Source organism: Pleurodeles waltl, chromosome 9 (assembly GCF_031143425.1).
Source record: "Pleurodeles waltl isolate 20211129_DDA chromosome 9, aPleWal1.hap1.20221129, whole genome shotgun sequence".
Lineage (NCBI taxonomy): Eukaryota > Metazoa > Chordata > Amphibia > Caudata > Salamandridae > Pleurodeles > Pleurodeles waltl.
Genome location: NC_090448.1, coordinates 673,583,427 through 673,606,587, shown reverse-complemented (window position 1 = coordinate 673,606,587; position 23,161 = coordinate 673,583,427). Strand labels below are relative to the sequence as shown.

At 43.2% G+C, this 23,161-nt stretch overlaps 1 protein-coding gene across 4 annotated transcripts in view; it reads right to left on the bottom strand.

Annotated features, from left to right (window-relative positions):
- Positions 1-23,161, bottom strand: part of EXOC3L2 (exocyst complex component 3 like 2) — a 457,018-nt gene that overhangs the window by 69,289 nt on the left and 364,568 nt on the right. For all 4 annotated transcript variants that reach the window (XM_069207753.1, XM_069207755.1, XM_069207754.1 and 1 more), the window contains exon 10: positions 20,574-20,729. In XM_069207753.1, the coding sequence (XP_069063854.1) occupies positions 20,574-20,729 (156 nt within the window). The remainder of the gene's footprint in view (positions 1-20,573; positions 20,730-23,161) is intronic.

Genomic DNA, 23,161 nt, shown 5'->3' with positions numbered 1-23,161 from the left:
GCACAGACCAGACACGGATTGGAGCCAAGCTGTAAGGCACAGAGAGCAGTACATGCAGAGAAATGCATACTTTCTAAAAGTAGAATTTCTAAAATAGTAAGGTAGAATTCAACTTCACCAGTAAGTAGGATTTCTCACTGCCATTGAAACCATAGCAAACATGACAGGTCTATTCCTCACAGATCAGAAATTACCACTTAATAGCATATAAGGGAATTTCTAATGCTGGCCTATGAGAGGAACATGCTTTACAGTAGTGAAAAAATGAATTCTGGGGTTTTCACTTCCAGGACATGTAAAACTCATAAGTACATGTCCTGTCTCTTACTTACATAGCAGCCTTTCCTATAGGTTACCTAGAGCCTACCGTAGGGGTGACATGTACAGGAAAATGAGGATTTAAGGCTTGGTAAGTAGTTTTAAAGCCAATTCGAAGTGGCAGTGAAACTGCACACACAGGCCTGGTAATGGCAGCCCTGAGACATGGTTAAGGGGCTACTTATGTGGGTGGCACAACCACTAGTAGCATTTAATCTACCGGCCCTGGGCACATCTAATGCACTTCACTAGGGACCTATAGGTAAAATAAATATGCCAATTGGGTATGAGCCAATGTTACCATGTTTAGGGAAGAGAGTACAAGCACTTTAGCATTGGTCAGCAGTGGCAAAGTGTGCAAAAATGAGATCAGAAAAATGGAGGGAGGCAGGCAAAAGGTTGGGGGAAAACCACCCTAAGGCTGTGAAGTCTAACAATTGTTCATTATGCACTTCTCTCTGCCTTGCAGTTTGATGCCCTCCCTTGATCTACTAACCGTAATATGACCTTTGTACAATGCCCTCCCTTGTTTGAATTCTATTATGACCTCCTATTCGGTACACTGTAAAGCAGTGTCATGCTCTTTGGCCTGGCACGTGCTACATAAAAACCCTTAGAGACAAAGCACTCATTGTCTATGATGTTACTCAGAACCCTGAGGTGAAAAATATCCCAATTATTTACTTTTTGACTATTTATAATTTTATGTCATACATGGCCCCCAAATCATCTGCCTGTGCTTTCAACTGTCATGCAGGAGGAGAGGAGTAATGGAGGGACCATTCATAAAGTGGCCTTCCTTCCCCGTTTTGCAATGCAACGGGTCTCGCGTTTGCTCATGTTTGAGCTGATAGCGTTGTAAACTCCTTACCCGACTTTTCACCTATCAGCAAAAGTGTATTTATGTACGTAACCCGAAAAAGTGCAATCAACAGTGTAAAGAGCTCGACTTCTGCCAAGCGAAATCGCGCTAGTAAAATAGAGAAAAAGTAGTCCACGAGCCGGACAGAAAACAGCGAGCCTCGCATGTTTTCTGTACTTGGTCGATGCGCTCGAGGAGGGCTAGCCACCGGAAAAGGCATGACGTGTGCATGCCTTCGGCTAATGAAAGCAAGCGGATTTTAATAGGCAAGCCCAAGAACCAATGAAAAACACTGACGTGATGTCGACAGGGCTCCAAGCCCTTTTCTAATAACTAAAGCGTCTCGCTGCAATACGCATGTGCGAGCGCATGCAACGCAGGCTCGACCCTAAAGCTGCTTGTCACCCACCTTCAACGCCATCTATGAAATTCCTTTCCCTCCTGAAGTTTCTCTCTCTGCTCCGAGCAGAGAGCCAGCGCAGCACTGACAAGCTTTCTGATAGCCCTATCAGTGCAGCCTGTATTTCATGCATGATGTTGCAATAGTAGGACATCATAGCAGTGAATAACCACATTTCGAATCTGATATTTATGCTAGTGGCTCTCAATATGCATATATACATAAACAACAATAACGAAAGGAATGTATATGAAATATGAAACTTTACTACTTTTCAATGTGGGTTGGGGCAGACCCTGCTTCTTCACTCATTCTCCGCATCACCTTTGAGAATGTGCACATGCCACAACTCCCCCTTCCAGAAGCAGCGTGTGGGCCGCGGGCAGGCCGGGGACGCGTGGGAAGGGGTGGGTGTGAGGGAATAAACATAAAATGTAATAAAAAAAAAAACACTTACCTCCTCCGCCGCTCCTCTGTCCCTCGCCGCTCCTCTGCAGGCACAGACTACCTGGCTGCCCTGCGCCAATCCTGATGCTGCTCAGAGCAGCGTCAGGATTTGCTGGGAGTGCCCAGGCAGGGCGCTCACGGGCATACTGGGAGCCTGTGCAGACTCTCTCCAGCCCAGCAACTGTGTTTCTGGGCTGCAGAGAGCCTACAGCGCATGTGTGTTTGGCCGGCCCGAGACGGCCGGCCAAACACACATGCGCTGTGAAGGGGGAGTGCTGAGCACTCCCCTGCAGTGCACGTCACTCCGTGGCTCCGCCCCTTTCAAAGAAAACGATAATAAGCATGGTTTATTATCATTTTCTATAAAAGGTGTTGAAGCTGCCACTGTTGGCGGAGGGCCACGCTCCTCCGCCAAAACATAGGAGCCGCCACTGCCCCTTCACTACTGCATTCCACTTGCCATTGCCTATCCAAAAACCCATTCTGTTAGTTTTTCCCTAGACTCTCCCTCATCCAGCTGCACGCTCCCTCCCAATTTTTCTCCACTTCCCCAGACTTGTCTTTCCTCCTTCAGAATCACCCTCTTTCTCCGCACTTTTACCTTTTCATGAATCTCATGCCCCGATATTCACCTTCCTCACCACATTACTTCCCTAGGTTTCCCCAATCTCCATACCTCTCTTTTCCAGGTCTCTCCCTGGCTATTATTCTCTCTATTCCCATTACAGACTGATCTGGAAATGCCAAAGCTTTGCTAAGGGCTAACTGTAGAGCATGACTGCTTCCTTATTGGCCACAGAGACTGCAACAACAAAATGAAACAAGCATTAGTAGTGCAAATAGGTCTTGCCTATGTGAGATCTATAGGCTTTTCAATGTGTTTTTTTGCCATGTTGCACAGCATAGCACAATACTACCACAAAACGCTATGACGTGGCAAGCATTGACAGCATGATAGCGCTTTTTGTAAAATATACGGCTTAACTGGTGAATTTAAGTAGGCAGGAGTCTGGCGTTTGGGAGCTAAATAAAATTGGAATCTTATTGTATTAAACAAAAAACACAAAAATGTGTCAATTGACAATATGAAATCGAAACAAACATTTAACAACGTTTTTATGCGACTTCAGGGTACATTGATGAGTTTTTAAAATGTCAAATGTCTGTTTGAAAACTATTATAAGATGGAAGACACAATGACAGTAGAAGCAGCCTGGGGAACTGGATGTGCGTTGTATTGTGATTTCTGTGTCAATGTTATTTGGCTTCCTGTTTTAGTGGCTGGCAGGTCCGGCACTGTACACTTGGAAACATAAAAGGCCCGAATCAGAAGATAAAATACTGGTACCCCTAAACACAAGTGATTAAAATGTGATTTTCTCATGCGTGTTACTTCTCTAGGTGTGCGGGTGTAGAATTAGGGGGCTCGATGGAAGGCTAACCCTTCCCTTGTATTGTGATCAACAAATTAGTGAGGGAGGTGATGGTGGAGGTGGGTGGCAGAGGATTGCACAGATTTCTTTAACCATAAAGGAAAATCCTGAGATAAAAGTGTTGCCAGACACACAAAACGCAAAACGTGTACTTCCCTGGCAACCAAATGGGTTAATTGTGCTTATGGTATGGAATCATAAGACAAAAGTAACAAAAATATTTTTAAATATGATTTAAGAATGTTGAATAGTGCTCGTTAATGAAGCAAGCCAGACTTACTGAGCTATGTATTGTGTGTTGTATTATAGGAATGCACAGAGATCTTTCAAGGCATGGGCAAAGTGGGCTCTGGCCCAGGGCCCCAGCCTTTCAGAGGGCTCCCTAATAGAGCTCTGTTCTGCGGAGAGTCTTGCCCTGATGACCTTGAATAATTCTTAAACAGATTGGCTTTTCATACCGTTTCCCTTTCATTTACTTTTATTGTGGGTGATCTGTGAGAGTCTATTACAGCCTCTTGTAGAGAAATGTGTGAATTCATGCAGCATCCTTAAAAATGTTTCTTGTAGATCAAAACAGGACCTCACCTATGAGAAGTGGGAGGGTATAGCAGAGATTATATGCAACAATATTAGTGAGCTGCTGCTGTTTTACAATATTGAAAACACACATAATTATCTCTGAATATTGTATGTAAACACATTTAGAATTTGGAGAGTGCGTCTGTGCCCTGTCAGTGACCTAGCGAAAGAAGGCACGAAAGAGCTGAAATTGGATTATAAATTCAAAACTGTACATATCAGGGCCCCCCAAAATAAGTTTGGGCCAGAACCCCAGAAATCCTTAAATGCCCCTGATAATGCATCGACCTGCACCTTCTGAGCATTCATAAACCAATCTGTGCCCTTATTGGTGCACGTTAGGAGAGCAGATTAGGCTGTGCATACTCATCGCTAATACTAAAACGTTACTGCATTTTAACAGTTTACCAGAACTTTTAGAATTCATTCTTCCCCAGAGCCCTCACAGAAACTCTGTTATGTAGCTGTTAAATTCTATCTGCACTGATGCCCAATCTGGCACCTTGTGCATTTTGTGCAATCGCTATGTTGCAGCCCAGCAGATTACTGGTTCATAATGTATATTTTGCACACTAACAGAATAACTATGCAGGTTTATAGGCCCAGAGCAGAGATTTGTGTAGGAGCTGTGGCGGCTCTGCCTATAATCTGTCATCAAGGCGAATGGCAAATAAAGTGCTGGTCTCGATTCTGAATTCTAAATGCACTTTCATACAGCATTGCATATTTACACACTGTTGAGACAGAAAAGTCCTCTGTATGGTGAAGAACGTGCACCCCTGCCCTGAGTGCCCAACTGGACTGCTGTCTGGATCCCTAATGCTGAGATTTGAGTGTGCACTATGACATAGGCCTATCTCATGGACTACGGTCTTGTTGGACAGGGAGGAGTGCCCAAAGCACTACCCTCATAGTGACGGAAGACTAACACCTGACTTCAGCAGGAATGAAGCAGTACAAGCACAGAGGTGGCAGCATATCATGTAGTGATCAGCAGGAGTGAACACGTTCTTTTTACCAGCATCACTGGAATGAGGCCTATAAGCTCACCCACCTTTTTCAAAAAGTTCTACTGCTGCTTGCTTAACTCACACTTTGCCTACTTCAGTTAGATGTGAAGTGCTACGCAGAGCAGGAGTGGCTACTCTGCACAGGTTGTATGTGTCCCAGGAAAGGTACAGTACAGGGATAGAGCAGTGCTGTGCAGTATATGCATGGTGAGTACATGTACTGGGGTGTATGTATACCTGCAAGGAATACATTACATCAGAGATGTAGTGATGTGCAATGTGTGCATAGTAAAAGAAAGTACTGTGTGTGTATGTGTTCTTGCAAAAAGTACATTATCTGAAAGGGTAAGTGTTGTGCAGTGCTTGCATGATGAATGTGCACTGGCAGTTCATGTGTTTGCAAGTACCACACCATGGCACAACACAAAAAGGCTACAGTACTGAACAGTGCACAGAGCGAGTGTGTGTGCTGAATGTATGCGTGTCTGTGAGGGCACAATGCATGAAGGAAACACAACTGAATTGAGTGTGCGTCGTGTCCATACACTCAGTGCAAGTGTACCTGCAATGGTACATTACATGGAGTATGCTGGGTTCTAAATTTAGGAAGCCCAGGCGTGCATGGCTAAAACAGGAGGAGCAGAGGAATCCCCCAGACAGATCTGTCCAGTGCCTTATTCCTGCGAGCTGGGTGGGACACAATAGAGGTCATTGATTCAGTGACAGATCACAGGGAAAGGGCCTACACATATCTAAGGAAGGAGATGGGACTGATAAAGAAATCATAAAGAGTAGGGCTGGGAGCCTAGGATTAACCTTTTCATGCACATATCATTATGGCTGACATCCAGGTTTGAAGTCTAGTCACTCCCATGGCCTGTGTTGTGGGACTGTCACCTTCAGAGTCTCCTCTGGGTCGACTCACAGCCTTAAAGAGGAAGGAGAAAGAGTAAAGTTTACACTTCAAAAGAGCAGAACCCAGTCTAAAACTTCAAAGACCCACATCCTAAATCACATTTGGTGTCTGGAAAAGGATTATAAGAAGGGGGGGTTGACACCCCAAAATGTGGTATTTGCCAAGGAGCCAGATGGGCTGTGTGAGGAGGGGAAGTTCTGCAAGACTTCTGCCTGGGACCAGGACTAGGTTCCAAGGCCTATTAGTCTTTCTGCTGGATGAGGGGACATCACACAAGGAAACCAGGACCACCTTCTCTGGTGCCTTGAGCACCAGTGCCTGCCTGCTTGCCAACACCAGCATGCTGTATGAGGAAGAGAAGAGCATCGAGGCAGCGCGGTCCAGTGGCATCCCTGCCAAGAGAAGTCCTGGTCCGAGGTGTGAGGAGATGGCTGTGCACTGAACGGGTCATTGCCCATGTGCAGGATCAGTGACTACTGTATGCCAAGATATGGCCACAGTGAAATTAGCTATAAATTGAGTGTGTCAAGCATGTAAGCCATTCTGCAGTGTTGCGGTGACCCCATATGTCAGGGGGAGCCATTGTGGGAGTAATTGTTGTTGACAAAGTGCCAAGACCTGCCTTAGCAGCGATCCCATATGCCATGGAAGGGCCACTGTGGCATATGTAGCTGTACAGTAAAGACTGACACCTTGTCAGCAGGAACCACAGCAACTATGTATGTTAGGAGGGGCTGCCAGTACAGAGTATTACAAAGTTTAGGCCATCGTCGGGGAAAACTAATGCTGCAACCTGTGGGTCAGAAATACGTGCTGAGACCTGCCCCCACTCCTGCCCCATGTACTCCGGAGGAGGTTGAGAGGACTTTGCTTAGCCGGGTCCCAGTCAGAAGCACGAAGATCAACCTTCTCCATCCATGTTTTGAAAAGCTAAACGATGCAAGCCACGAGCACCTCTGGTCACTGTTGAAGTCGGCTGCGCTGCTCAGAAGATAGTCTGTGCCTGTTGAGTGCTGTCACGATTCCTGCATGCAGACTGACTCGACTGAGCAGGATTGGACTATTGCAAGTGCCTGTGATTGGGGCACCCGCTGATAGGCTGACTGCTTCCTTGCTGCTGAAGTTGGTAAAACTTGATGTGGGCTGTCAGCCCCCTGATGTTAAGGGTGCTGCGGCACCATAGACACATTTGACTGTTTCCTAAGTGTGAGTGTGTACTCTTGAGTAAGGCCTACCACTAAACATTCTCTGGATGCTTTGCTGCTGGAGTTGGTAAAACTTGATACTGGGCTGTCAGCTCCCTGATACTAAGGGTGCAGCAGCACCATAGACACATTTGCCTTTTTCCTAAGTGTGAGTGTGTACTCTTGAGTAAGGCCTACCACTAAACATTCTCTGGATGCAGCCACTAGTGAATGGGGAATAACTCCAACAACATTACAAGAAAGAGAGTGGGACAGAGGGTTGCCAGTTAAATACTACAGCACTGTCCTCAAAGGAATTCTGCTATTGCTTCTGAATGTCGTAATGCTTATTTGAATGTGTAGTTTTAGAAATAAAATGCTTATTTTTAATATAAGAGCAAGTGTTTGATTGGACATTAATGAAATGACATTACTGAATGCACTTTGAGTTAGTAGCGTCTTCACTAACTTGTATCTACACTCCTCCTCACCCACCCCGAGGGAGCTTTTGAAACCTCGTCCACAGCTACCACTGAAAATCAAGTGCATAAGAAGTACTTGGCCAAGTTACTCAGGATCCATAGTAATTCGGGCCCCGGGACATCAGGAGTAAAAAGCCTCTGCCACTAAGGTTGGGCCAAGCAGCTCTTATGTGCCGTGTGGCCCTCATAAAAGGGTTCTGGTACACATCTTTTACAGAATCCGCACAGCTGATGCAGAATACTGTGAACAAGAAGCAGACTCCACCTTTCAACTTTCAAAAGAAAATTAAATGAATGTAATGCAAAAATCAAATTCCAGAATCTAATTTTGCAAGGTATGGATAAGGACAGCACCTCGAGAAGTTTTTTTAATGAACAATAGATCTCAGGCTGTGATTGCGTGTGTCAAATCTAAAGAAGTGAAAACGACCAGCAAAATGAAACCAGCTGCCGTCGTTGATGAATGAAAAACCGAAACAAAAATGAGACTGATGAGGAAGCCAACCAATAGTAAGAAATGGGTGGGCTCTAAGCCTTTTTAGATTTTTTTTAAAGAACAATAGATCTCACAGTGATAGAGCATGCTCTGTCTTAGGCGCAATCTAAAAACTACATACTACTATGTATTCTCTTACACTGTAGGACGAAATCTTTCCACAATGTTGATTGCAGCTTTTTTGTACTTCTACAATGGCAACATTGAAAAGACAGTATAGAAATATTACGTTTAGCTACAAGTACATTTAATAGTTTTTAAACCTTTTTTAGCTAGAGATGTTTCCTGTACATCAGCAATAAGGATAACAGGTAACATCACATAAACCACTTATGATGATATTGGAGACTAACTATTCAGTTGAGAAGAAATCTTCTCCCTGTGGTTTATAAATTAGAAACATTGATAGCGCCCATGAATTCCATCCAATATCATTATATAATGTACTTATTTCAGGGAAGCATTAGCACACAAAATGGACTTGTTTGAGACAATGCGGCTTCTGTGCACTCATTAGTGCCTTTTCCATTGGCAATTTTGCATGAGCGATATACGTATTTTGCAGATATTATAAAGGGACCCCTTCCATACTTCTGCAGTTTTGTATACATTAATAGGTCGTAGCTTCAATGTCAAGGTTGCTATCCAGCTCTTTTTTTAATCTGAATTATCCGAGTGGTTATGAAGGTGGCTTGTCCCAAACTTCACTGTTTGCGCTTTAGCCAATGAGACTTAAAGAATACGCCAGAAATAAAGACGGACTGAATTTATTTATTAAGTACTTCGCTCTAAAGGCCTGTGAGGTGAAAAGTCTTTCTCATTAGAAGGGTGATTCGTTTCTGTTTTTAACTTACATCCATTTACAAGAGTTTAATACTTTGTAACAATGAGGCTTGTTACCCTCTAATTTACAAGATTATACCAAAACGTAGATACTGTTGGTCCCACTTGTCAACATTTGAGAGCCTCTCATTCCCCATGATTCTACCACCTCGTGACGTTATATCAAATCTTTACATGAAAATCGTGGAGGGGCAAGCAATAAGAACAGGTTTGCAGGCTTCTAGCGAGGAACCCTGTGAGGTCTGGGGCTTCAGGTTGTGGTGTAGTTAGTGATTTTTGACATGCATCTGTCAGCCGTAGTGGGTTGTGCTGTTTACCAATGAGGCCTCTGTGCCTAGACCACAGGTGCTCCAATTGGCTGATCTATTTATTGCCTTTGGCCCTGACTTTGATTCTGTGCTCCGAAGTGAAGTTGAGAAGTCACGGCTAGGGTAGGAGGTGGTAGGAAATATGTGTAACTCAGAACACGTGCAGGGTGAGTAATGGTGAGTTTTTTTCATGCTTTCTTTTAATTGCCTATTGCTTGTGTCCGGTTTGCTGACGTGAACTTCGGTATGCTTCTGTTCTTGGAGCTCTGAATTTCAGACCTTTATGTGACTCAGTTGGGTGCCCTCCTTACCCCACTACTCACGACGTTTTCTGACCAGCATGTCACTAGGTTCACCAGCATTCAGTGTGATGTCAGGACGCTACAACTAAGAGTCTTCAAACTCTCTGGCTCTAATACACATCCTACGACCACATGGTCGCTATACCCTCCCCCTCCACCAAAGCCAAGTTTTTAGGGCACTTGGATTTGGGCCCAGCAAAATTTCAGCAAGGGCAACACTTGTGAATCTCATGGTACCATACCTGCCTCACACTCATATTACACAGGTGCCACAAGGTAAACACTTGAAAGGACACTAAGCGCACCGAGAGGCCTGTTAATCAAACGCCATACCCTGCACTATAGCTGGAAGTGAAAGGTGGAACTGGAATTTTAGAGGACTAATTTACTTGAGGACATAAGAGAACTGCGGTACTATTAGTGAAGTGAAGCAATGATGGTGGGGGTGTCTGTTCAGTGCTGGTTCATGGTGTTTTCAGTGTAGAACTGGTCAATAAGGAAAGATATGGAGTGGAACAAAGAAAACAGGGGATATAGGGGCTGATTTAAGAGACCCTAGCATCTCCCTGCGCCACATTAGTGTCATTTTATTTTACACCTATGTGGCACAACGAGGCCAAAATTTCCGAGCCAAATTTACAAAGTGGTGCAGTGTATGCACTGCACCACTTTGTAACCCTTTGCCCTATTTATGCCTGCGCCAGGCATAATGTATGCAAAGAGGGTGTTCCTCTGTTAGGGGGATGAAAAAGTAACACAAAGAAATCTAAACAATTTCTTTGCGTAATTTTTTCGGCACTTTAACGCCTGCTCACAGCCGGCTTTAAAAGGAGGCGCACCCTTATTTTCAATGGGTCTCAACAGGCTTTGCAGGATTAGCGTCAACATTTTTTATGTTAGTCCTGCAAAGCTCCGAATTAGCATCAAATATTTTGATGCTAGTTACCCTCACTACCGCCATGGTGCACTGTCTCTTAAATATGGTGCACACATGGTGGCATTCGGGGGTGCTAAATGGCGCAAGAAAAGTGGCGCTGCACTGGGTGCAGCGCCACTTTCCTTAAATCAGGCCCACAGTATTTACTGAAGAGGCATAGAGGAGACAGGGCAGTGAGCATTCAGAGTGGACTGTTCACTGCACTCCCATACCGTCTTATCCTGTTGCATTATGCCATTGGTTTTATTTCGATATTTTGAACTCCATTGCTCAGATAATGGGCCTGATTACAACTTTGGCGGAGGGGGTTAATCAGTCCCAAATGTGACGGATATCCCGCCCACCATATTACGAGTTCCATAGGAGATAATGGACTCTTAATACAGTGGGCGGGATATCTGTCACATTTGGGATGGATTAACCCCCTTCGCCAAAGTTCTAATCAGGCCCAATGTCTCAATAAGATGCGCGGCGAAGAGGACTCTGAGTAAAGAGTCAGGTCCTAGCAAAGTTTTCGTCTGCTTTTCAGTTTCTTGATATTATGTCCATATTTCTGAAAACAATGGCAGACATTTCTTGCAAAAACAGGTCACTCGGGACACAGGGGGAATCGAAACCTTGTGCTATACAACACCGGAGAGCAGGTTCCATATTCAAACAAATCACCACAAAATAAACTGTGATGAACACAGAGCTCAGACACTTGAGCTCCTGGGTCCTTGTTTCCTGTATCCTGTCCTGATTGGAATTGCAAAAAAAAAAAAAAAAGTGATGAATAACAAAGCTTTCCTGGTGTTGCTGCCTCCTGTACATCAAAAGGGCCTCTTGAGAGCCAGAAGAATTGAGGTGGAGTCAGTTATATGTCACAAGAACCTGACATGACCTACTTTGCCAAAGCCCTTCCAGCCATTCAAATGGAACAATCTGATGTGTGACTGACCCCTCACTTCTTGGGTGTATTGTGCTTTGCTAGCCAAAGGCTAGTTCCCCGCTAACCGTAAGCCCTGTTCCATCCAAGTGAATGGTAAGAGACCTTTGATAAACAGAAGGACAAAATCATAGAACATTTGAACAGCATCATGTGTAATTAGTGAATGTGTCATCTGTTATAAACCTAACAGCTCCCGCTTGGACAGAGAGTGGATACAAGTAAAGTAGAATCAAACGTTTGGTGGCTAGAGTATCCAACTGAAAGAGCATCACTGAACGTATGTCATGTGTTCTTCTGATGGGTACCTCTAACTTCAGATTCCTCACCTTGTGAATAGATATCAAAGCAGTACCTCCCAAAGGGGGTGTGGGTCTGTACTATGGCTCAGGCTAAAACATCCTGCAGGACCAAGCAGGCAAAATGCCCATCCTTACATGAATTAGAGTACAGGCAGTAGTGCTTCATTAACATGTTTACTGATGAGCATGTAGCTGCCTGACAGATATCCAGGACAGGCACTCCATGTGCCATTGCAGTGTTAGGAGCTTTGGGTCTCATGGAGTACCATAGACTTTCTTGAGTCTGCTTACTCTATCCACCTTGGTTAGCAGAACTTAATGAAGTGGACTATCCATCAAGAGATTGTTTCTGTACTGCCTTGACCCTCTTTGCCCCAGAGAAACCCATAAAGGGGTGACTGTCTGCTTGGTGTTTTTGGTACGACTGATATGAAAACTGAGTGCTCTCTTGACAAAACAATGGAGTCATTTTTTGAAGCATGGGGTGGAGAAAGAAGGTCAGATGAGGGACGACATGTCTGAAGTGAAAAGGCATCAAAACTTTAGCAGGAATGACGCTGTAGTTCTGAGCACCAGCTTGTCTGGGAAAAAGGTTGAATAAGAAGGCTGGACCCAGAGTGTCCGAAATCCGCTCACCCAGCATGCTGATGTTATTGCCACCAGGAAGACCATTTTTAAGGTAAGTAGGTGCAACTAGCAACTGTGCATTGGTTTGAAAAGGGAACACATAAAAAAAGGTGAGGACTAAATTGGGTGGCTGAATTAAATGCTGCAAATTCTTTATAAAACACATCACAACTGGTGATCTGAACAAGGATGGCTGGTCCAGCAAATGCAAAAAAGGCTGACAGAGCCAACAGGTAACTGTGTCCTGAGCAAGGACATGCTGGATCAAAAATAAAGCAAACAACAACACATCCAACCGTGTCACCTCCAAGGTGTCTGACTGCCAAGTACCACACTATGCCACAAACCTGTCCTAGTGCCTTGCATATACAAATTTCAAGGAATGAAGCCTGGCCGCTAGAATTGCACCAATGGCCTTAGTGGAAGAAAAAAAGAACTCAGCTGCTGCCACTACTTTCTATGATGGGCATGCAGATTTTGTAGGCTCCTGTGAAAGTTACTTCCATGATGCTGCGACAGGAGGTCCTCCATCAGTAGAAACCTGATAGGAGGGTAGATGCTCAGATGCAGAAGTTCCGAACACCATACACTCCTGGCCCAATCCAGTGCCACTAAAGTGACTAGGGCCTTGTCGGCCCAGATGTTCTTCAGAGCTCGGGGCACGAGAGGTAGCGTGGGGAGGCATTCAGGAGTCCTGTGCTCCCCTCTATAAGGAATGTGTCTCCGAGAGAGATTTCTTGGGAACTCCAGTGCACACAGTGCTGACACTGTGCATTCACTACTTCAGCAAACAGATCTAGCCAAGGTGCTCCCTACTGTAAGAAGATGTCCTGTACTACCTCCGGATGTAATTGCCATTTGTGAATCACTAGATGTTGCTGACTCAATTTGTCCACCTTGGGGTAGAGATCCCACCAGGTAGTGGATCATCAGGGAAATTCCCTGATGATCCATCCCGCTTCAGAGGTGCAAAGCTTCTTAAAACAGACCCAGGATCCTACTCTGCCTTGCTTGTTGCAGTACCTTGTGGCAGTGGTGTTGTCTGTGAGAATCTGCACCTGCTCCTCTTTGATGGTTGACTAGAAAGTTTTCAAAGACTAATGAATTGTCCATAGCTCTAATAAACTCATGTGGAGGCCAGTCTCTGCTGGAAACCAGAGACCTCCTATCTCTACCTCTTCCAAATGGCCTCTCCAAATAAGTAGTAACATTTTTGTCCCCACCCTTAGACCTGAGTGGGGTAGGTAGAGGGGTCTGCCACTGGTCCAATTGCAGACAAGCAGCCACCACTACAGACATTTTGCAGCCTCTGACACATGGATGGATCCAAGAGATTCTCTTGGTACTAGGCCCACTGAGACTTCAGGTCCCGGTCCAAAGATTGCATGTGCCATCTGGCATGATTGGTGAGCAGAATGCAGTAAGCTAGTATGCCCAGAAGCTTTAAGCCATCCTCTTGAGGCTCAGGACAGAGCGTGAAACATTTGGCTCGTAGCCCAATCACAATAAATAAACATCTTACTTCCTTACCTCTAAATGAAAGACTAACGTTTGTTTGATACACAGAAAAAAGGCTGACCAGTGATGTAATCACATCCTTCACATGGGGCCAGTGATCATCACTTTTTGCATGTGTGTTAGCCAAGGATGCATATCTCTCAAAAATACCCGGCTTTCACAGCAGGAAAATGAAAGAGGGTAATCAACTGAAAGACATTTTCCTTGTTAGGAAGCTGCTATGTGCTTGAGTCAGATAATAAAGTGTGTACATAATCATTCTTTATGATACAAAAGTGAAACATGTAATTGATTATATTACCAAAAGATAAAATAACTTTATGTAGGATTTTAAAGAACTGTATCTTGAATTTTCTTTTCTTTTCTTTTAATGAAATGTTCAAAAGTCTATAAGATGGTGAAATACCGTAGCACACCAATTGGCCCCCATTGCATTTACGAACGAAAATCATTTAAATATATGGTTAGCAATAATGTGTATAGGGATACTAGTGATACTTAACTTATACCAGTCACTATATATATATATATATATATATATATATATATATATATATATATATATATATATATATACATACACACACACATACACACACTCACACACACACACACACACACACACACACACACATATATATATATATATATATATATATATATATATATATATAGCGTTTTTTGACTTGCCTATATCTTTGGCACCGTTTGACGAATCTTCACGACATTTTCCCAAAAAAGTGTCTCAGTGATTCTTGTTGCGCATGGAAAGTTTTGTGGGTGATCCGTTAATTGGGGGCTAGGAAAAAGGGGGCTCAACAAAGGTTGCGTTTCCCATGTTAATTTCCATAGGATTCTTTAGACATGACTACATGCCGAATCACTGGACGGAATTACACCAAATTTGGTAGAAGGCTAACTGTTTGTACTCAGTGTGAATCTGTTCAGTAGTTTTTGAGATATTGAAGGGAAAATAAATTTTTATATTTCTGTCCGTGAATAATTTGTGAAATTTGTGATTTTTTTGCGAATACGTGTGCGAAAAGAAGCATTGCAATTGGCTGACTGCAACCTGACTACAAACTTGCAGCCGCCATTCTACTTCACAGGACACGACTACCAGGGGATGAAAATCCAAACTGAAAGTGGCATAAGGGGTCATCAGAGCGAAGGTACCCTGACCCCAGGGCTGTGACCTAGGTGTATTTTAGGTGCAAGTTATGGGTTTAAAATAATTTTGCGTCACCATGCATGATGTTCATGAAACTTTGTGAGGTTTCGCAAATTATTCATGAATATGGAAAATTTTGAAAGAAAAACCACAGACTCATTCACACACTAATTCATTCACTCATACATGCACTCAGAGATTCATGCGTCCACTCACACACCCACTTAGACACTCATGTACCCCCTCACACCCACTCAGACTCACAAACCCACTTTAAGACTCACTCAAACACTCATATACCTACTCACAGATCCACTGACAGAGACAGGCCCTGTGACGAACCTGCTCTGCCCGCAGCCAAAGGGACATGCGTGGCGTGGGGTTGGGTAGTTATAAGGGCTTTGTTGCATGGCCTGGCTGCAGGCCAGGTCATGTGGCCAACCCCTGACTCGCACGGCCGTGCGGGTCGGGGTTTGAAATGACATATAGTAATAAAAATAAATTTATGTTAAAAAAAATAGAAATTCACTGAAAAAAACAAAGGTTACAGGAATGTTATAGTTAGGTTCTGAATTTACTCGTACAATACCACAGAAATTTAGCAGTTATAGGTAGAGTTATTTTAATTAACTATAACTCGCACCCTAAGGTAACTATAACTCATGACCTCACCATGCACAGCTAGTTACTCCACATATTATATCACTGATGAGATCTTGTATGACATCTTTGATATTATCACTGCAACATTTCCAATAAAATTATAGAAAACTGTGCATGGCAAGGACGCAAGTTATAGTTACCTTAGGGTGCGAGTTATAGTTACTTAAAGGAACTCTAACTATAACTGCTGAATTTCTATGGTTTTGTATAAGTAAATTCAGAACCTAACTATAACGACCCTGTAACATTGTTTTTGTAGTGAATATGTATATATATATATATATACACAAACACACACAGACTACTTATTGACAAGGTTTTTTTTTGCTGTTCGTTATATTTTTGATTCATGTTCAAATTAAGGTTTCTGCATTCAATTTTAATGGTACCCATAGCCAGTCAATTCCCATTAACTGTCTTGCCCAACATTAGTATTTCATTAATCAGTAACATCAGACCCAGATCCAATCAAGCGTTTTGCAACAGATTGTTTTCTCAGGACACTAAGGCATATTACAAGCCCCATGCACCACCTGTGGATCACTCGTTGTGACGCACCGGCGGCGCATAGTGCAGACTTATATCTACAAGGCCAAGCAAAGCCACCTTGTGTGGTTTTTCATGGCCTTGTAGATATTTTGTGAGCCAACTCAGAGCAAGTCGCTGCGTTACCTTACACTGTGTCAGGGTAGGTGTACAATTGGCGCTGTGGTGGGTGTTCCCACGAAACACCAATGGGTTTTGACGCATTTCCAGATTAACAAGAATCTGTAAACCTGGGATTCTGGCAAAAGTGTACACCTCCCCATGGCAGGCACAATAAGAAGAAATATCTTTACTTCTTCTTGTTTCCTCTTTCTGTGTGTGCAGCATTCTGCAACACAAAGAGAGAGGAAAATGCCTCTCTGGATTGTGTGTGTGCAGGAAGGTATTCCTTCCTGCACAAAACCAATCCTGCTGACAATGCAGACACCCTTGCACCATGGTGCAAGGGTGTCTGCGTTGGCGCTAGGCAACAATTTGTGCACCAGAGCAGTAGGCAAGGACAGAAATGCACTGTAGTTTGTAAATACGGTGCATTTCTGGACTTCTGAATTGGCGTAGAGCAGCGCAGCAGAAAGGCTTGCGGCGCTGCCCTCAGCTAATTCTTAGTAAATATGTCCCTCTGTGTATAAGGAGTCTTTTTATGAAAATAAATTAACTAATTATGAAATCTGGGGACTGATACAAATTAAGTAACAGAGGTGCCCTTAATCACATCTTTTTAGTTAATAATATGAACAGACTGGCATCATTAGGGTAGTGGATCAATTAAACATGTACTAGAACTGAGGTTATACCAGGGTTACCATTAACCTTGAGAAAAGATATGGTTTATACACTATGGAGACCAAAACGAAGTGTAATTTTACAGTCCACAGTGTCAAACAGTGCATGGCTAATTTTAGTGTGATGACAGAAGCTAGGAATGCTCTGTGAATGTGCAGTGAAGAACAGCACCACAAAAACAACGAAGGGTAAAACAATCTGCAACTTTCTACTGCAATTAACTGCTTAAGCTGTACCTAAACTCAGACATTCCAAACTACAGGCATAACATTCAGGAAATATCATGAAAATTTATTGCCCTTGAGTTCTGAAGTTGTAATAATCTCTAGCCCTGCAAGTCATCCCAGGTTTTAGGAAATGAATTAGGAATTGAGGCAAAACATTAAAGACATAAGCTGACCAAAATTAATTGATTGTAAAGCTTTAGCGGAATGTATTACACCCACTCTGAAATGGAGTAATGACCATGAAAGACAGACCATATCTATGTTGTACCAGTGTAGGCTCCTACACCAAGGCAGAGGAGCGTCACCCCAGTGCTTTATGCAGTGAAGGAAAGGGAAAAATAAAATGATAATAATGCAATGTTAGGGCAGGGCGGGGCTGGGCTGGGCAGGGCTGGGCAGAAGGAGCGCTATGTGCACATAAGTGCGGTTCACGCTTTGGCCGACCATGTTGGGCCAATCTAACAGTCATGCGCACTTTGCATTTCTCGACACAACTGTATTCAAAGCCGGCAGGTGAAAGTGCACAAGGCCCTACTCACTGTCTGAGCACCGAAGCAGGATGCTCAGACCAATCACAACATAGCTGTCTTGCTGTTGACAGCAGCGTCGTGATTGGAGGGGAGCCTAGAAGCCTGTGTGCTTCCGTGAGTCCAAAGAGGAAGGAGAGATGGAACTCCCTGCCCTGCCACCCCTGTTGACAAGTGGCCGCCACTGTGTTCTACACTGGTAGTTGTTAATCATCTGACTTCTGTGAGCCCCACTTAATCATTACTGGGACTCGGGGACCACCAATTCATTATTATTGGAATCCAGCGGCCCCCACAGATTCATTACTGGAAGCCAGGATGCTAGTATAAGTATTTTCTATGATTTGAACCACCAAACAATACACACAAATATATCAAAACAAGAATTCATCAAGGAAATACACAGATGATGTAATATTTTATTTAATTCACAAACAATTATAAAAAAATCTAAAATGTAATTCTAATGGCAAAATTAGAGCTTTAATAAACTCTCAATTCAGTTGAGCTCATTCTTCATCCATGCTATATTCTGTTTGATGCAATTGCACTGTTCCCAGTGGGCAATCTGAAGATACTAACTAATGGCCTGATTTAGAGTTTGGCAGATGGGTACTCAGTCACAAACATGACGGATAACCCGTCCGCCGTATTAAAATTCCCACAGGATATAATGGGATCATAATACGGGGAAAGGGTATGATGGAATAACCTCATCGGCCAAACTCTAATTCAGGCCATTAATTATTACTTCAAAGTTACACATTGTTTATTTTTCATTGTTATTAATTTATATACACTTTATCATTCTAGTAATATCATGTTCTTTTCTAGGCAGCCACAGCCCCCGAGTAGGCTTCGCGGACCCACAGGGGTCCTTAGATCCTAGCTAAAGACCCACTGTTCTACACTAACCAGGACCATCACGCAAATCAAGAAGAGAGTTCTGTAAAAGGCACATTTTCCCTTAAAGAGACACACTGAGATGAAGTCATGTATCACTGATTCTGTGTCATCAGGTAACAAGAAAGGGTGCAGTATTTAGAGTACTTAAGGTAGTAATATCTAATTGGAACACTTCTATGGAAAATAATAAAGCTTTTCTAGAAACAAAGCAATTCAAGGTGTCACATCGTGGGAACTAGGAGTACTGTGGCACCATTATCTAGCATAATATGATTTCATTTAACTGTGACCATAAAGGATGTACAATCCAAAAAAGCAGTGGAGTCCTGTATGTAGCAAAAGAATATATGCAGCCAACATTTGAGAATATTGTGACATACAGATATACTAACAATGTAAGCAGAGCAGTGCTTAATTTGTAAATAACGTGCCGGTGCCCAAAGCACTCCTCTGAAGCATGGGGCTGCTGTATATAAATGTGCGAGCACGAAATACAGAGGTGGCGTAATTCTGTAGCCATCTCGGGCCTCCTGATTCCATTTAAAGCCACTCCCTGCCCCTTCAGCTCACTCTTGCAGCTGTCTGCTTTCCCCCATTTTGACACTTTTTCGTTTTTGTCTTCCTCTGTCTTTCCCATATGTGTCTTTTGCCTGCAGTTAATGCTTGAGGCAGAAGACTAAGCGCCGACCCTCAAAAACATGTGCCAGTGCTCAGCACCAGAAACAACAAGCACAAATTAAGCACTGAAGCAGAGGACAATAATAAATAAGTTCAAATCAAGGGAATCACAAACACGGAATCACAAAGGGGTGATGTGAAGGTGAGAGAATGGATATGGTCTAGGATGGAAGAATAATCGGGTGATGTGGATATTGAGTTTTTCATGTATTGCACCAATGAAGAAGCAAATCTGCCATTTCACACTAGAGACTAAGGGCCTTATTTTGAGTTTGGCATTCTTGCAACCACCAAACTTGTAGTGACGGTCGGACCACCGTACTCTTGGTGGTCCGACTGCCAGATTACAACCCTGGCTGTCGGACCACCAGGGGGCCACCACCACGATCGCGGAACCCGACTGGTTGGCAGTGGTTGAAGTTGTGGTGAGCCCGGCAGCACTGAGTTCAGCACCACCGTGCTGATCATGACTTCCCTTTCCACCAGCCTTTTTATGGCGAGGTCTCTACCATGAAAAGGCAGGCAGAAAGGCATGATCATGTTGTGGGAGTGCAGGGGCCACCCTTCCCAGCACCCTCAGAATGTGCACTGTCTGCTATGGCAGACAGTGCACATTCCAAGGGTGTTGGGAGCACCCTCTGTGTGACGGCATTGGCCACGGCTCCCTTAGGAGCCATGTCCAATGCTGCTGCCTGTTTTTACCGGGCTGACCAGCAGAAACCTCCTAATATTGAGGTTTCCGCCAGTCAGCCCGGTGGAAACATTGCAGTAGGGCCAGGGGGGAGACCTCCAGCTTTGCAGCTGTCTCCTACCCACAGGTCTGGTGGGCTGACGGTCGGCTCGTCAAACTCGTAATGAGGCCCTAAGCATGTGAGTCATCTGCATCTCCCCAACACCTGAAACCAAATCATACATCTAAAATGTTAAATTCTAGGGGCTCAAAGTAGATTAACCCACCTCTGGAAGACCAAAACAGATTAACATATGAGGAGGTATAAAGTTGCTATTCGTAGCAATGTTAATAATGGAACAGGGGGCATGCTTCATCTGATGGGCTCCTAGAGCTCTCTTCAGTTGCCATTCTTCTTTCACACAAAATGGCCCCATCCAAATATTATTTCACAGAGCTAAAGGCCCCAACCAACACAAAAAAATCGGGACATTAAAATACAATCCTCACCAGTTGCTGGAAGAGATGTTTCAGCTGCTGTGCCTCTTCCTGTAGTTTGGCTGCCATCTTGGTCCGGGCTTTCATAGAATTGCAGACCATCTTCACCTGCATCAGAGGTTGAATGTACTCTATCAGCACCTTTCGGTGCATTTCATTTACCAGCATCTGCATTCAAACAGAACAGAAACCTGTTGTTAGCCGGGTAGCAAGCGTCACTTCAACGGTGTGGGTATGTAAAATATTTTCCCCTAGAGCCCACATCTCCCTTTTCCTGGGGGATCGGGAAATACTTGGATGACCAAGGTAGTAAGCCGGTTCAAGTTCTGTGCATATGTTATGGATATGATGAATTCAGGTGTAGCCATCCACAAAATCCCTTGCCCAGGCAAGGATACCAAAACATTACGTAGAGTGGATGAGTGGAGAGGAAAATCAGGGACAGGTAAGGCACGTGTCTCCAGATATTCAAACGTGCTCAAGCTCACATCCATTCTCACAGTCATATGAAATGGCTAGCAAGGTCAACGGTTTGTTAGAGTACAAAAGATACATGTAATGAAAGAGGCTATCAGATTTCTTGTTTTTATGCATTATTAGAATAGCGTTGATAATCCTGGTGTTAGCCTACTTCAAATGGGTTTACTTTCAGACATTTTAAAGCAATCAAAGACACAAATTTGAAATTTTAAGTGAGACAAAGTTGAAAATACAGTCAATATAACTGACAATTAGAGCTAATTTTAACAGTTTGTTTTCCAATAATACATTTTGCTTTTACAGGTACCACCCAAGTTATAAAGTACTCTCATCCAAAACCTTAACCATTAATCTTAATCATATCCCCATCACTTACCCAGTTCTATCATTGACTCAAAGGGATAACTTCTAACTGTACCAATAATCCCATTACTTACAACATCATCGTCCCTCGAAAGCTAGCACTAAGCATTCCCAAATCCACTTGCTCAGCCTCACAGCATAATCCTGATAACGATGGTAACCCTATGCTACCCCCAAACCCTACTGTAAAATGAATACTAGCCTTGTCATTAACACTAACCAAATTAAAATAATGGCACTGAAATTGCATACGAATAGGGCTTCCTACCAGATTTAGCGCAGAAGTGTGATAACAGTCTATTACTATTTTTTTCAGAATGGCTGTTTTTTGTAAAAAGCCTTTTATTTTCGAACTTTGGGTCTTTCTCTGCTGTTGGAATATTTAGAATGTCTGACTAGGTATTACGAAGTTTGTTCCTAATAATAGTCTAAATTTATGTACATGTGTATTTTCACCCTGACCTGCTGGTAGCCTTAACTGCACAACACAGTGTTTCAAATAGCTACAGATTAGGGCCCCTAAAGCTGAATCCTTAACTCAGAAAGCTAGATTTCCTGTCTGACTACATCACTGTGAGTAAAAGTTAAATGTACTTGTCATTCTTGCAACAAAGTTGTTACTGCTTATAATGTTGACCTGCAGAACTTTAATAATGGTTGTGTGCTCAAATTCCTAAGCGATATTTCTGCTATAAGTTTAGAAAGAACAGACTCGTTGGTCGATAAATCTAAAACGCAATGCTACAGTACACGAATATGCCTCAATTGCACTGACCACATGCTCCCATTGAGGCAGGTTTGTGAATTATGACAGACAGTGCTGAGTGCTTTACAGCCCACAGCGTCAAGCAGGGGTGACTAATGGAAATCAGTGGGAAATTAGATAGATATGCATTATGGGAAGTAATTCTAAGACTACAGTCGAGGAATATAAAGTTGATGGTCTGTCATTGAACAAATACGTCGTTTTAAATGAGTTATACATTATATTTAAAAACGTTTCAGATCAAGCGGGAACTAGAAAAGAAGTACATACAAAAATAAATAAACATATTTAAAATAATCTCACTTATTGATAGTCTGCCCATGTGGGACACAGGGAACCAAAGGTTTTATATAATATACTGTCAAAGTTGTGCTGTATGATGAATAGTTTAGTTCATTAGAACATGTTCTGGAGGAGATTGGTGCTGGTCCTTTCCTAATAGAACTGGCAGGAACACCATTTGGAACTGGGGGTGAACATAAAAATACCCTGCTGTCGAGTTCAGCTTGGCTACTGCTTCTTTACAGTTCACCCGTCGCATTGGCTCGGTTCGGTGTGGCAGCTGGTTTTGAGGTGTTTCCCAGGGCTTCTTGCAGCTCCCTCATGGGAAACAGTTTTACTACTGATATGATCAGGTACAGTGGATTTAAACCAGCCAGTCTTGGGGTTGTCTGCCAATTACTATTGTCCGTATTTACTCTTTAGTAATGCTCTTAGATTGGAAATACAGGTACAATCTGCCGGCAGCAGACATTTGCCAATATTATTTTTGTCAAATTCAAGGAAAGGTGGATTAACATATATTTACAAAAGAATTATAATGAACAGCCTTAGGGATTTATTTAATGTTGGGTGACAAGGGGAAACTGTCCTATCTCTGGAGGAAGCACAAGAGTTTTCAGTAGCTGAACTCTTCACGTTAAAAACCACAATCCATAATTCCGAAGCAGTTACTGGGTCAATGGAATTACCAGGGCATTCATATTGAGGG